This window comes from Alexandromys fortis, unplaced genomic scaffold (assembly GCF_014885135.2).
Source record: "Alexandromys fortis isolate MF-2015 unplaced genomic scaffold, M_Fortis_MF-2015_v1.1 scaffold_23, whole genome shotgun sequence".
Classification (NCBI taxonomy): Eukaryota; Metazoa; Chordata; class Mammalia; order Rodentia; family Cricetidae; genus Alexandromys; species Alexandromys fortis.
In genome coordinates, this window is record NW_026067907.1 from 15,171,414 (window position 1) to 15,188,114 (window position 16,701).

The 16,701-nt window shown below is 36.0% G+C and overlaps 1 protein-coding gene across 1 annotated transcript in view; it reads right to left on the bottom strand.

Annotated features, from left to right (window-relative positions):
* The window catches only part of Lnpep (leucyl and cystinyl aminopeptidase), an 80,622-nt gene that overhangs the window by 39,569 nt on the left and 24,352 nt on the right, over positions 1–16,701 (bottom strand). Inside the window, exon 2 of the mRNA XM_050135676.1 lies at positions 3,939–4,779. Within this exon, the coding sequence (XP_049991633.1) occupies positions 3,939–4,779 (841 nt within the window). The remainder of the gene's footprint in view (positions 1–3,938; positions 4,780–16,701) is intronic.

The window sequence follows — 16,701 nt, forward strand, 5'->3', positions numbered from 1 at the left end:
AGCCTTGGCTATCCTGGAACTCACTCTGTGGACCAGGCTGGCCTCAAACTCACAGAGATCTACCTGCCTCTGCCTCCCAAATGCTGGAATTAAAAGCGTGAGCCACTACTGTTCAGCTGAGACAGGTGGTAAATATCCCAAATTGGCCTCATACATATGTACATACACATGTATACACACACACATATCACACACATACACCTGTATTCTGTATTGAAATTCTGATCCTCCTGCCTCTACCTCCCAAGTGCTGGGAATGTAAGCACATTCCATCACGCCTGACTCTCTCTGTCTCTGTCTCTCTCTCTCTCTCTCTCTCTCTCTCTATCTATCTATATGTGTGTGTATACATACATACATATATATATATATATTCTAACACTAATTATATATCCTAACATTCTAAGAAAAACCAAACCAAGCAAAAATTAAACAAACAAAAAATTTTTAATTATTGTTCAAGCAATGTAATAACTATCTCACTCCACCTTCTCTGAGAATGCTGCTTTCTGAAGACACAATGTATTCTCTATTCCGAATACAAGATGCCTATTCTTTCTTGTGACTATATCTGCTTTCAGAAAAACTTGTTACAGCATTTCCTCAAGCCAATTTGAAGACAGGAATTAGCTGGGAGTTGAGTAAGAGAATCCTTAACACTGGTAAAAATAACATGCAAAGAAAAGAAGTGTGAACCAGGGAAGCAGTTCAGTTCAGTGGTTAAGAAACATGGGTTTGTGTTCCCTCTCTGCCAGACTATTACTATATGTACCCTTGTCCTGGGCTATTATGAATATATTAGTATTTCTTAGTGAGTTTGACAAGGGAAGGCAGAAGACTAAAGAAACATAAAATGCTCTAAGCAGTTTGTAGTGTTTTAGTTCCCAATAAATATTGGCTACTGTTATCCTTAATTTTAGGAAATTCAGAGTTCAGCATAATAGAGTATGGGCTATGAGAAAAAAAAAAGGCCAGATAATGCAGATCTTCAAACTGTGAGAAATAAGTAGTGTGAAAGAACTGCACACCAAAGTTAGCGTGATCACCTCTACTAATGACAAGTGCAGAGATAAAAGCAGGCATACGCTACATTTACAACAGTGTGGAGAGTAGGTAGTTTCCTGACCACAGCAGTGTCTGTTCACAGCATCAGACATGATGATTTTCCAGGCAACATGAGTGTTGTGGTCTAATGATGAGAAAATCTGCCTTCCAAGCAACAAGAAACGCATCTCCCTAATCATGTTCTCAGTTTAAATAATTATTCTAATTATAATGGGGGTAGTATAAAAGTCTCCGAAAAATTGTAAGACACACACCCACACAGAATTTTGTAGGATTAATAGTTTTCTGACATCCTGAAGGAAAGAATGAAACTTTCATCCTCTATCAAGACAGACAATCATGCGGGGCCTTCACTGTTACTAACAAGCAGGTAAATAAACTTAGATTCTGTTTTTTCCCAAACCAGTTTAAAATACCACTTTAAATTTTCTATATCTTAGTTTCAAGCCCCACAGTTTTCTAACATGTACCATAACTCAATTCAGCTCATGTCAAGAATTTACACATGCTCATACTAAAAATCACTGGATTCCACGACACAGCATTCATTCTTCCCATTATGTGCCAATAGGCCCACAGGTTCCATAGGAATGATCTAATTATGTACCAATAGGCCCACAGATTCCATAGGAATGATCTAATTATGTACCGATAGGCCCACAGATTCCATAGGAATGATCTAAATTATGTACCAATAGGCCCACAGATTCCATAGAAATGATCTAAATTATGTACCAATAGGCCCACAGATTCCATAGAAATGATCTAATTAGATGAGATAGCTCTGGAGCTTGTCTTAGAGCTCTGCTTGCAATTATTAAGTCACTGTCTTATAATGCGCATGGTGTGTCTGTCTGTTTGTATGTCTATCAATCTATATATGTGGATAATTCTACATACAAAATGTACACTGCAAATAGGGAGCAAAATACTGTATTTCCTAGGGATAACAGAGATTACAAACCAATAACTAAAGCTAAAAACTACAAGGCTACCATTACAATCTCAAATTTGTGCTCAATTTTAGATAATCATTCAACAACTGAAATATACGGACAGCATTCTATTTATTTTAAAATTATATATAAAAGAAAAAAATGTCATTTATCTGACATTAAAATTAAGTAGAGGTCACTAAAATATAACCATGTTTCAAATTCTAACTACCAGTACAAAATCCTCAAATATATGTGAAAAGCAGAAGCACAATTTGATATGAAAAGAAAATTGAAGCAGCTTTTGATAATTCTTAATACCCAAAAGAGAGTTGCAGACTTGTACCAAAAAAAAAAAAAAAAAAAAAAAAAAAAAAAAAAAAAAAAAAAAAAAAAAAAAAAAAAAAAAAAAAAAAAAAAAAAAACCCTACTTAGTACTTGAGTATTTTTGGATAACTGTGAAAGAAAAGAATTTTTTTCTATTGTTTGACAAAAGCTAAGAAAGAAACATCCATTCTATAGAGAATTAGACATATCTCTTGTGTGGGAAAAAAAAAGAACTAACATGTTCTTTTTGTTTTCAATTAGTAAAATTACTCTTTTAAAAATATTTTTTCGGGGCTGGAGAGATGGCTCAGAGGTTAAGAGCACTGCCTGCTCTTCCAAAGGTTCTGAGTTCAACTTCCAGCAACCACATGGTAGCTCACAACCATCTATCTGTAATGGGGTCTGGTGCCCTCTTCTGGACTGCAGGCATACACACAGACAGAATACTGTATACATAATAAATAAATAAATAAATAAATAAATAAATAAATAAATAAATAAATAAATAAATAAATATATTTTTTCGTATTTGTATTGAGTGAGGTAACCCCAACCCAGAAAGACAAATATATGTATTCACTCATAAGTGGCTTTTAGACATAAAACAACAACAAAAAAAAGCCTATAGTCCACCACCCTAGAGAAACTAGACAACAAAGAGGACCCTATGAGAGACATATAAGGATCCACATAGGTAGGTGAAAAAGACAAGATCTCCTGAGTAAATCAGCAATGTGGGGGTCCTGGTAGAGGGTAGAAGTGGAGGGGAGGAAGAGAGCGGAATATAGAAAATGTATATCTCAATAAAAACAATAAAATATTTTTAAAAATATCTTTTCTTTCAATAAATTGAAAATAAAAACTCTAAAACACTGAACAAAACAACAACACTATATTAATATATATTAGTCAACTGGCCAGTGTCAATAGTTCTTAAACTAGTTTACCAAGTATTATGAGTGCATTATGTAAGAATGCTCTACTAACATAAAGGACATATAAGTAGTCTTGTGCACAGAGGAGAGATGACATTATCATTGTTTGTGAATATTCCATAGTAATATATACTACATCTTTCAGAAAACCCATCTATGGTATGAATATGAAGATTAAACAACAAAGTATAATTCAACTAGGCTATGGAATACTCTTATATTGTGTATTTTTTTTCTTTTTGAGTTATGATTCTTTCCTACACTTTTAAAGATTCCACAGTCAAACTGGCATTTTAAAAAGTAAACCAGTTAATGAGTAAACTAAGAATAATGTATGCATGCCACATTTCACACCTTCTTCTTCCAACTCATTAGGTACCCCCTAAAATTTCTGCCTGCACTCATCCCATAAAACATGAAAAGCTCAAGAAAAGTTTGTTAGTTTGTGATGATAGAGAACATAATCTCTCACCCCTTCTACCACACTCCTACTCTCTTCCCCCACAAATCTCACTCCAAGTTCTACCTAAAAGAATAGTATATTTTTACACATTACACATAGATTACTAAATTTAAAATCATGTAAAAACATTTATGGTGTGGGCAAAAGGATCTGCACTGCAGAAGTTACATGCAGAAGGACACAGAACAAAAACCATTTAGGAGGTTTACATACTTTTTCTCATTACTTTTATCTGTGTAGGTGATGCCATAAAACCCATAATAAGAGTTGGATATATTTGCTGAATACTCTATCTTCAAGGTATAATTGTGACCTGCTAGAAGGGCTTCAGGGGCAACAATGGCAATTTGTTCATGATAGGGGTATTCCAGGATTTCAACTTGTTTTTCTTGACTTGAAACTGCTGACGTAAATGTCACTCTTGAAATATTATGTCCTGTGCTATGGAGAACGATATTCCATGTGGCTTGAAGAGCCTGAAGTGAAATTGTCACAGAACCCCTGAATGTCATTGAGGTTAGGTTTGGATGTAGGTTAAGTTCATAGCGCTGAGGCATAATGGCAGTGGGAAGCCTAATTTGTGCCCAAGGAAACAATTTCCCATTTGTAGCAATTGGCTGAATCAGGCCTGTTGACTGGTTTCTTTTCTGGCAGCCTTCTTTGGTAAAGGTACATCTAGGCAGTAGATAAATCACCATGATTACAGAGACAGCAACCACAATGACAAAACCACAGAGCACTAAGGTCCTGGCAGAGGGTACTGAACAAGTCCCGTCTGGACTCTGCCTGTAGCCCGTTGCACTGTTTCGAAGGCCTGAGCTTCTGTTCATGAAGGACATGCCCAGCAGCTTCGCAGATGACTCATAATCCTCTTCATCCTCATCCATCTCATGTTCACCAAGACCTCTCACCAAGAGCCTCGAACCCCGGGGCTCATATTCCACTTCATCAGGTTCCAGAGGATGTAAACAAGGTTCTTTGGCTAAATCTACAACGTCTGGTTCTTCTTCAAACATGCTGTTTTCAATCATATTCCTTGGAAGTTGAAGTCGATCTACAAAATTAAGACATGAAAATAAGACAGAAGTGGGGGAGAGCTCATAATACAATGTTTCTTAGAAACACCAAATTTAGTAAGTTTTTTTTAATCACTAAGACTTATTTCTACCTTAAATCCATTAGAATTAAATAGAGGCTTTACAGTCTAGAGTTGTTCATTAAAAACTCAAGCATGCATAAAAAGTATACTATATTCATGAGCCAAAAAAATAAAAACAAAACAAAAAACTAGCATATGGTTAATATTAAAGAAAGAAGGTATAAAGCTAATTGTTTTTCTGTCACAGATTTTTTTGTTAGTGGTCACTAAGTGCATAAAAATGTATCTGATAGTGAAAAAGAATGGCGACTATAGCTATATAGCAGCTTACTGAGATCTATACAGATTTGATGAGAGAGAGAGAGAGAGAGAGAGAGAGAGAGAGGAGAGCAGGACATGGGGTGAGGCTATAAACTCTCAAAGCATGCCCCAGTGATATATTTCCTCCAGCAAGGCTCAACCTCCTAAAGGTTCCATAACCACCCAAAGAGCATCACCCAGCAAGGACTGAGTGTTCAAATACATGAGCCCATGGGGGTCATTTCTCACCCATACCACCAAAGGTATTCATTCTATTCATGCAATCTCACATTGAAATATTATTAAAAATTGTTTATAAGCCCTTAATAAATTATTAACCTTTCTGATGTGTTTAAACTTCTGTGAGATGAAATTTTGCTCCTTAAGCATCTCATACCAAGCCAGATGTGTATGAGTTCTAGTCAGTATTGTTTATTCAGTAAATGTTAAAACATCACTGGGTGAAGAACCAGCTTACTATTAGAGCATTTCAATTTAACAACTAAGATCCATCAAAACATTTTTAGTCTGACTGTTGTCTTAGTTAGGGTTTCTGTAGGCTAATCCTATGGAGCCATTTTCTTGATTAAAAGCCCTTCTACCCAACTACAGGTGGATCAGAGGCAGGTAGATCTCTAAGTTTGAAGCCTGGTCTACAGAGCAAGTTTCAGGACAGTATCCTATAACTACATTATTTCCCCCTTTCCTTTCCAAATATAAAAGTAGAGTGAAGTTTCACATGTACATATATAAACAGTAAAGGCATAATGTACCTGTTGTACAAATGTACATATATAAACAGTAAAGACATAATTTACCTGTCGTACAATTGTGTTTTCTTGCTTAGCATGTATAAGTAGCTTGACATCTAACAATTCATATTATAAACATTTTACAATTGAAAAAATAAAACAAACAACTAGTAGCCTAAAGAAACAGCATATTTTCTTGACGTTTTGGCTGTGAGAAGGGCCTTTAATGGTTGAACCATCTCTCCAGCCCCAAAGCAGTGTTTTCTGAAGCTTCCTAAAGCTACACACAGACACTGTCTGTAACACAACAAGTCCCTAGTTGAAATTTCACTTCTAAATAACATGGATCTGTGTGGCTGTAATCTAAGAAAGCTGAACATATTTCTATCCCTCAGATGCTGTACCTAGACTCAAAGTTTATGGACCACAGCTAATCTGCAAACTGTTTATTACCCATCTGTGATAAGACAGTCATAGAAAATTAAGTATCTAAAACCTTTTATTACAATCAGACAGTAATTTCATGTCTGTTGAATTCAATGCTATTAAAACTAAACTTACTTTTGCATATCTTTTTTCATTTTCTCTAATAATTTTTTCTTATATAATCAACAAACACCTACATTTAAAAAAAAAAGATACCCTGGGTGTTTGAATCAGACAATCTGAAAGCAATGGATCTGGGCTATGGAAGTCCAGATAAATAAGTACTAGATTATGATTCAGGTGGTGGGAGCAACTAGTCATATGACAGAGGTAGAAAGTACAAAATGATGCTCCTTTAGCTTGGAAGAATCAGTGGTGTAGCATTACAGAGGGAAATCTACATCTATCAAGTCCTACACCTTCAGCTGGGAAAACTGACATAAGGAAAATCAGATCCTGAGATTGAGAATACATGTTTTCAGTTTGTCTTTCTGTAGTTTTCTTCATCTCTCTCCCTGACCCTTTATGTCACTGCCTCATATCCATGAAAGAAAGCAATGGGAATTAGGTAAGCACAGCATATGAACGGTAATATATTTAATATGCTTTTCAGATAGCTGGTCAGAACTATTTAATTAACAGCATAATCGAGAGATCATAGTTTGTCAGATGAGTGTTTAAATCTTAGCTCTTTTATTGACTACTAGAGCTGAAAGAGATTACTCCTCCTAGTCTTAGTTTCCTTACCTATAGTGTACACACAATGAATTTATAAGATGTCATAAGGACTATGTAGTGAGTATTGGGCTCAAAATAAGGATGCAGATAGATGATTAAGATTACTAAATTGTAATTTAAATCACAGAGTGGCTGAAACCACTCAAAGGGAGACAAGAGTCAGAAAGAGTTTCTTAGAGCGGACAGTGGAAGAAATGCAGTACAGGAGAGTAAAAAAGAACAGAGGAGAGTAGCATGCCTGAGGCCAACAGTAAGGTTTCAGTAGGAAAGGGACTGACAGTAAATGTATTAGAAAGGCCAAGTAAAACCAGGGTTTAAGGAGGAAGCAACATAAGCATGCATTGCTAAGGGAAACGGAAAATAAAGATAAAATGTGCTGTGGAGGTAGAACGGAGGGAAAACACACAGACAGCATCTCAGAGTCATCTAAACAGGTCACAAGAGCTCCAAGGAAGATCATCATGACTAAACCAGACTCTTTTCCTCTGAGCCTGGAAGGTGAAGACTGAGAAGAGTTACGTCCGTGAGAAGAGATCCTCTGACAGCCTCTGTGTCCTCTGTGACAGGAGAAACAAGTCCATATGCCTAGCACAACAGCCAGAGTAGAGACGGCAAAGATATTTGTGAAGAACAATAAAAGACAGGTTCCATAAAAGAGGATCAAGGAATATTGGCTAAAGAGAAGAGTACGGATGAGACATCCACATGGTCCAGTGCTTTTCAGCCCAGGCCTCAAGAGAAGAAGAATGTATGTTTTACCACAATTAAAGTAAAAAAAAAAAGACAAAAATTAAAACATAAAAGAAGCAAATCATGACTCCAGAGCTTCATAAGCAGGGAGGATGTGGTAAGAGGCCAGGGGAAGTGTATGGCGGTGGGAGGGGTGTGCTAGCAAGAAAGTGATTACCTGAGGTGCAATTTGAAGAACAGGAAAGAATGCAAACCATGACAAATAACATAGCAAGAGACTTGGATTAAAAGAAGCAAATTTTCCAGACACAATCCCTTTAAACAGTCACCCCATTCTCTGAGGAAATGAAATAGTATGTTTTTTAAAATTAACATGCCAAAATCCCCCCCAAAGCCTGATCTAAACAAATTTTCTTGAGCAGATACAAGGCTTGATATATTCAAATGAGGTTGTAATAGTTAATAAATATTGCTCTACTTCTGAGACTCCACCCCAATGATCTACTGATACAAAGTCAAATGCTGTAAACATGGAAAAACATATAATACATTCTAGACTATCTCTAGTTGTAGACTTCATTTATGTTCCTGTCAGTGTGTTTCTTTTGTGAAAATTGGATATATGGCTGAAGCTGTGAAGCAAGACAAGACAATCATGGAGAAATGATTCAGTCCTGAAGGAATTAATTCACTTTTCCCAGCTGAGTGCAGTGGCATACACCTCTTGGTCCCACTATTTCCAAGGCTGAGAAAGGAAGACCACCCCAGGAGTAGAAAGTCCCCATAGGAAACACAGCAAGACCCTATGAAAGGAAGAGTGGAAAAAAGGAAGGGAGAATGAAGGGAAGGAAATAAGAATTGCTTTTTTCTTACAAGCTACCACTATAGTTAAAGTTCATTTCAACACATTAAAATTGTTGTCCCAACCAGACAAAATGCTGTTGACACTAAGTTGTTCTTCCTCTTGTACTGTTATTCATCTGCACAAACGATACGAGTGTTTTCACATACCAGATAACAGACAAATCAAGTATGTGACTTCTAAGGGAAAAAAGGATGAGTGTTGATGTAAATTTAGGATGGGTAATTTCGCTGACCCATTTCTGACTCAGAGCAAGACCATTATCGCCTCTAGGCCGGATTGTTGGTAACCACAACAATCCCCTACAAGTGTTTCAGAGCATGCTGACACTGAAACACTGCTTACCTGCCCACCACAACCCCATGTCCATGAAAAGCAGCCCCTTAAAATGCCTCTAGGCAGTTTCTCTTTGCTTTTGTCTACTGCAGTTGTGCTACAATGTATCTAATAAGCTTTACTTCTGTATTTTCCTTTCTCAGTGAATTCTTTATCTAAATCACAAGATTGTGACCTTTGTTCCACACAGTAATGAGCCCCAAATAACTCTGGTTCTCTGCCTTGGTACAATTTTCCAGTAGTAGAATGACAAGCTGGAGTCCAAGTGGAACAAGATGGGCAGACAGAGACTGGGACAGAGGAGAAAGGTAGCGAGGCATTAGGGACCACATAGGCTTGTAAAGGATTTACTGAGAACCCTTTGTCAAATGCAATACATACCCTCATACAAGAGGGGAACAATATCCCTGAAAGGAAATAGAAGACCAGAGGTCAAGAAATATAGGGAAACGACAGCATACAAACCAACCACAGCAAGAACTCATTTGGCATCAACTTCTAACACTAGGGAGCAGGAGTCAGACCCTCAAGTAAGGTCTGCTGTACACTTATACTAAAAAAGTCTAAGACCAAGGCCTAAGGAAACCCACAGGAGAAAAAGAATTTGAGAATGAGTTGTTAGGTCAGCAAAACCTGAGAACAGCCTTGAGATAAAACTAAGCCTATAACCAGGTGATCATCCAGTTAACTAAGTTGCCTTTAGAATATCAACACTCCATGGAAAAATAAAAACAAACAAACGACAACAAAATACTTCTACAATATGTCTTCAGTACCATCCAAAATGTAATTAGAAAACACTAGTCACTCAACACAAGGAAATGTGACCCATAAGAAAACAAGTCACCTGCTACATACTTAATTTTAGAACAGCTGCTGTAAATATGTTCCAAAGAATAAAGGAGAACAACTTTAAAAGTAAAACAGAGGGCTATGTAAACAGATAGGAAATTCACCAGAAAAACTGAAGCTAAATAAAAGGAATCAGAGACTGGGGAGATGGCTCAATGGGTAAGAATACTTGCTGCAAAATCATTAAGACCTAGGATTAAGCCTCCAGTATTCAAGTTAAAAAAAAAAAAAAAGTAGGCATGATCCTGCAGTGAGCCCATCACTGGGCAGAGAAGACAGGCTAAACTCAGGAGCCTGCTAGCCTGCCAGCCTAGCAAAAACTGAACATCCTGTTCAGTGAAATATCCTGTCTGAAGGGAACAAGGCAAGAAGCAACAGAGAACATTCAGCATCTTCCTCTGCACATGCACATATGAACACACCCTGTGGTGCTGTGAATAGAATGCCCATAGGAAGTGGCACTATTAGGAGGTGTGGTCTTGCTGGAGTAGGTGTAGATTTATTGAAGGAAGGGTGTCACTAGGGGGTGGGTTTTGAGGTCTCAGAAGCTCAAAAGCTCAGTGTGTCTTGTCACTTCATCCTGCTGCCTGTGGATCCAGATGTAGAACGCTTGCTACCTCTCCAGCACCATGTCTGCCTGCACACTTCCATGTGTTCTGCCATGACAAGGACTAAATCTCTGAACTGTGAGATAGCCCCAATTAAATGTATTTCTTTATAAGAGTTGCTGTGGTCATGGTGTCTCTTCACAACAATAAAAACTCTCAGGCACGCCGCCTTTTCCCAAATACATACACACACACACACACACACACAAAGAGAGAGAGAGAGAGAGAGAGAGAGAGAGAGAGAGAGAGAGAGAGAGAGAGAGAGAGACTGAGACTAAGACTGGAGAGGGGAAAATAGGCAATTAGGTATCTGTAGTACTGACAAGTTCACTAATTTAAAAAATGAAAAAAAATAATGTACTGAACAGAAGCTGGAAATAGAAGGGAAAAAAAGCCACATGAACTTGAAAGGTCATTAAAAATTACCAATTTAAGGAACAAAGAGGTAAAATATTGAAGAAAAATTAAAACTCCATCAGTTATTTTGTGGGTTAATATCAAATATTATGACTAGTTAACAAGAGCCCAAGAAGACTCATGGTAAAAATGAGACAGAAAGAATTATTTGAATAATAGTTAAAATTCCCTCGTTTAAAAAAAATCCAAAAATGTTAAGCATATCCACGAAAATAATAAATTGAAAAATATCATACTAGACACATTATGATCTAAACAAAAAGAAGCAAAACAAAAAAGCAAAACCTTTTCAAAGAAGCCTCAAAATAAATACATTATCTTTAAGATAAAACAACACTAATGTCTTACAATAGTTGGTCCAAAAATTAATACATAATTTTTAATAGACTAAGAGTAAAACTATGACATCTACTTTGCATCCCATCCCCAATAAGAATATTTTTCAGAAACAAGGATGGTGTGTTCCAACATAGAAGAAAACTGAGAATTCATCTCAAGCAATTCTATACTATAAAAAATATAGAGCAGATATTTTTAGAATGAACAAAAATATTAGATATATAGGGAGATATATAAATATATAGATATATAGATATGTAGATATATAGATATCAAACACAGTAGATGTATAGAAAGAAAAATAACACCAGAGATGATGATATGTGAGTGCTAAAAATGAAAAATGCATTCTTTCATATTTATATGTGAACACCAAAATAAATGTGAAGGACCAAGCTAAAAAAATACGTTCTTTATCAATAATCTTTTTAAAAGAATATGCTTAAAGAAATAACACTGTAGACTTTTTTGTTTATAAAACATGTAAATAAAAGATAGATGGTGAGTAAAGAAAGTGGGGTGATGACACAAATAAGGGCGAACTTGAATAAGAATTAGATTATTAATTGAGGAGGATAAATGAGTTATTGCAAGAGAGAGAAAGTAGGAAATAAAAAGAGTTAAATGTAAAATGTGAAGTTATTGAATATACTATGTACATAGATCTTAATAAGTTAAAAATAAATTCTATTAGCCACAGAACACTGAAAAAATTATTAGAAATGTATATTTAGCAGAAAAGATAAAATACTAAAATTAGATAATATAAAATAAAATTTTAAAAATACTAAAGGGAAAATATATACTAAGTTCAACTTCATACACAATTATGTTCATTTTAAACAGATTAAACATTGAACTAAATTCAGATTGCTACACTGCAGAGGAAGCAAAAACCAAGAAAATGTTTGTAAGACATATTTTAAATTTAAAGACATAGATAGGTTAGCAAACTGTAGGGAAATCTTACAATTTGAAAATCCAACAGGGTTACACACCCTTCTTAATTACACATAAACCCAATTACAGAGTTCCCAAATCAATCAGGAAAATTAAATTAAAAAAGCAAAAGAACTATCAATCATCATGGCTGGAGATTCTATCAGATTTTCTTCATAATTCATATGAAAAGAAGATAAAAATGTCATAGAAGGTTTGAAAGTATGATCAGTTAATTCTGTCTAATTGACATCTAGAGAACTTTGAGGCAAACAATTGCAAAATACACATGGCCTGCCTAACAAGATGGAATAAAATATGCATCAGTAAACTTCAGAAAAAATATTATTATTATTGGTAGTAGTATTAAGTAGCGCTAATAGAGAGAGCTAATTCACAGAGCCTCATGAATGCTAAGCACAAGCTCTACCATTAAGCTACACCACTGGCCCTAGCCCAGGAAATCGTCTTTTATAGACTTTGTTCTATAATCAAAATGGAAACAATTAAAAATTCAAGCAGTAAATTATTAGATAATTTCTAGGTATTTGGGGAAATAAAACTCCCATATAACCCACTGGTTAAACCACAAGGAATTTATAAAACATTTAAAACAAATAATAACACAAAATTTCTAGCGCTTTTGTTTGTTTTGCTTTAAATGCCCATATTAGAAAAATGTTCAAAACTAATAGCAGAACTTTTCATTCTAAGGAGCTAGAAAGAGTAATAAAACAAGTATCAGTAAGTAGAAGAGTAAACAAAGAGGAGAAACTCGTGAAATACAAAATAGAAACAATAGGTCAAAGCAAATCATGCCACTTGAGGGAAGGCAAGCAGCGTCTTGCTTCTCAAACTCCTCTCCTAGGAACTGGCCTAAAAGTCCACACATCTCAAACACTGGTACAGCTCCAAGACCAAGAGTTTACTCCTCCAAAGTCTCATCCAGCTCACTAAAAGCAAATCAGAAGTAAATCCTGGGCTAGACACAGCATCTGTCCTTTTAAATCATTCTGGCAAACAGAACCAGCTAGTGACTATTGTTACTATGCCCAAAATAAAAAAAATAAAAATAAAAATAAATACACCTACCATTCCCCACTATCTAGGAAGCAGCTCTCATCTATCTCTATCTTTTAATTTTTTAACCTTTTAATTCTTAAAAAGGAAACTTCTTTTACATGTCCGTTTAAAAATTTTAACTGTATAGTTCTGATATGAAAAGGGCAAAGGGGATCATTTCTAAGTATCCTCTTTAAAATTCTTACTTCATTTCAGGTAACCACAACTCTAAGGCTTTCTTTTGCAAAAATTACACACACACACACACACACACACACACACACACATCCTACACAGAAATTTATGTTACAGCTATGTATAATAATCTCCACAGCTAGCACCATTGCTCTGAATCTCAGAGACCCATTGACCAAACCTATTTATAAGCTAACTAAATCAGTCCTTGTCTCAGATGAGCTTTAGAACTCCACAAAGTACACACCCTGCACAGTGCTGCAAACCCTGCAATGGTGCCTGGCGCCACAGCACTTCTTTGCTCCCTAGTCTACCTTACTGTCTCCTCATGCGGTATACCTTTCTCCTTCTTCATAAATTATACAGTCCAGTATAATGTTTTATATCTCTACAGTTTCTTTTAAAAATCAATCCAGCTATTTTTAGAATACCTTTCTGTGACCAATTCTTCTCTATTCCTTAAATGAGTATACCATAAAATACAAGACATAATTCTTAGGATATAAATACTATGGCAAAAACAACTGTTATAGGCCCTAAAAATTAATAACCATGATTCCCACGGATATTCCACAGATAGCACTGGTGTGGGAGGTCCTTCTGTCTATGTGTTGCTTTTATTGGTTAATGAATAAAGAAACTGGCTTGGCCTATAGCAAGGTAGAACTTAAGTAGGAGGGGAAAGCTAGGCGAATGCTTGGAGAAAAAGGGTAGAGTCAGAGAGAAGCCATGTAGCCCCACCAGAGACAGATGCTGAACTGAACTTTACCCGGTAAGAGACAGCCACGTGGTGATACACAGATTAATGGAGATGGGTTAAATTAATATGTAAGAGCTAGCCAATAAGAAGCTAGAGCTAATACACCAAGCAGTGATTTAACACAGTTTCTGTGTGGTTACTTCGGGTCTGAGCTGCCGAGCGACCAGAACAACCAAGTAGCCTTCCTAAAACATAGCACAAATAATAAGAACCCAGAGACAGATATTGAGGTTCAAGTTGAAGACTACGGAGTTCTCACCTCTGCCAAGGCTCAGACAAACAAAGGGGTGACCCTGTCCCGAGAGCGACAGCCGACTGCCATGCTCTCCTCAACTGCAAACTGAGACCCTGCGCTCCTTTCTCCTCCCATTAATAGTCTTCTCCAGTGCTGGGATTAAAGGCACGCACCACCAATGCCTGGCCTGTATGGTTAACTAGTGTGGTTAGCTTTGCACTCTCATCTTCAGGCAAGCTTTGTTTATTAAAACACAAATGAAATATCACTATAACTACTGTCATATAATCCACTTTCCCTCTACAGTAAACCTAGTCAATCAAGGGAAAGCAACTTGACTTTTAATAAACTTCACATTATTATTCTAAATTAACTCTGTCAACTTGAAAGATTATCCAACAGAGGCTTACTTTCTGGTAACTACTGTACATAGAGTTTTGTTTATAATTAGACTGTGTGATACTAATTATATCAGTAGCCATGCCCAGGTTCTTTGGAGGATACAGGGAGAGTCAAGAGTCATTCCAGAATCATGAGTCACCTCCCTCCCCACATTGCACATCACTACCTGTCAAACCTGGAAACTGAAAACTGTACAGAAAGTGAACTATATGGCCTTTAGAGTTTAGGATGAAATATTGAGTCCAAAATCTGCCCTGTACTTACTTTTAGAATAATGAGCACGCTTTAATATGTATGACTTCTTTCTTATTATTAAAAATTGAAGGAAGTAAGATTAATAAAATTCCAAGGGCTAGTTTGCTCTTTAGAACAGGGCATTTTCCTATTAAGTAAACTGTACTTAAAACATTTTGCTTCACTCACATACAGATCTTTGAGGGAGAGATTCATGTCATTCACCTTGGTAAATATGTCTAAAAGGGGAGAAACCTGCAATAACATCTGAAAAAAAGCAGCATCCAACACATTAATATTAAATCATAATTAATGAAATTACCTATGCTTATGCATTAACTCTTCAAAAACTGAACTTAGGTTTACTGATACTTGGGCATGACCGAGTTCACATACTAGTTAAGAGGTTAACAAGCTCCTTTTAACACTTACAGTGGGATCATATCTTAAAGAAGGCCTAGGAATAATTCAGCAATTATGAGCTGTAGCTGTATTTCATACCTAATGAATACCAACTCTTCAGATCACTGCTAAGATGTCATTTGCATCACATACATAGATAAATTCATTTAAAAAAAAAAAGTCCAGACTCACTTTTTCCTTGAGACCCACAAACACCAAAACTGATTTCTTTTAAGATCTACAACAGTGTTCTTGAAGGACCTCAGTAACTACGGATTTATATATTTGTTTCTGGGAGATTTCAATGTACACATTTCACACTTTAAGTCATCTGACCTCCCAGGCATTTGCCAAAGGACTGCCTTGACAAGAAAGGTGCTATAATAGTTCCTAGCACTCCTAGGGATTGGGTGACCTAAAGCTATGCTCATTTGCCTTTATGTAACAAAAAAGGTAACTTGCAGCTAGTCTTACAACTACAATTTGTAAGAAGACAATTTATTTATTCTCAAACTTTTCTGGTTAGAATAACCTTAAGGGCAGCATTACACAGACACCAAGCGTAATTTACCAAACTGATACACTGGAGTCAATGAATTTCTACCATTTGCAAATCATATTATATGAAGAGCCTAGTCACAACTTTTATTTTCTGTAGTTTTGTATACTTTGAGCAAAAATTAATACCTCTGTACAAGAGAGAAGGACAAAGATTAATTCCAAGCTGGTTTAATTTTGCATGTATGAAAGATGTTTTAAATATATATATGAAAGCATTTGAGATGAAAAGAAATCTGCTGGCGAAGAACTTCAGGACACAAAGTATCAGTGCCTAAAAGCTCTGCCAAGAGAACAGGAGCCGATCAGGGATAGAAGCAGCAAACATCCACAGTATGCTGCAGTCCTTAACAGAAACAAGCAAAAGAGAAAAGAATGCAAAAGTCATTTCCTGTAGAAAAAGGAAAAAGGTTTCCACCTGGACAAACAAGATGAGCAACTTCCATCAGTAGATCCATATACTAGATAAAATTTTAGTCAATTAGCCAACATAGCAACTATATCTGTATATTTTAATCTATGAGTAAAATGTTAAAGGAAGAATTTTCTTTGTAGTTTACATTTTTCACTAGCTTTTAGAAATTTCTCTTTAACATGACCTCAAAATAACATACCCAGTTTGGCAAAGTTATACTTACTGATGAGCTTATACCAGGATTCTTAAAATCATGCTTCATTAATACATATCAAGGTCTAAAATGTTTTTTTCACCATGAAAGTCCAAAGAAGACTTTCATGAAAAGTCTCTTTCATGAAAGAGAGAAGTATAT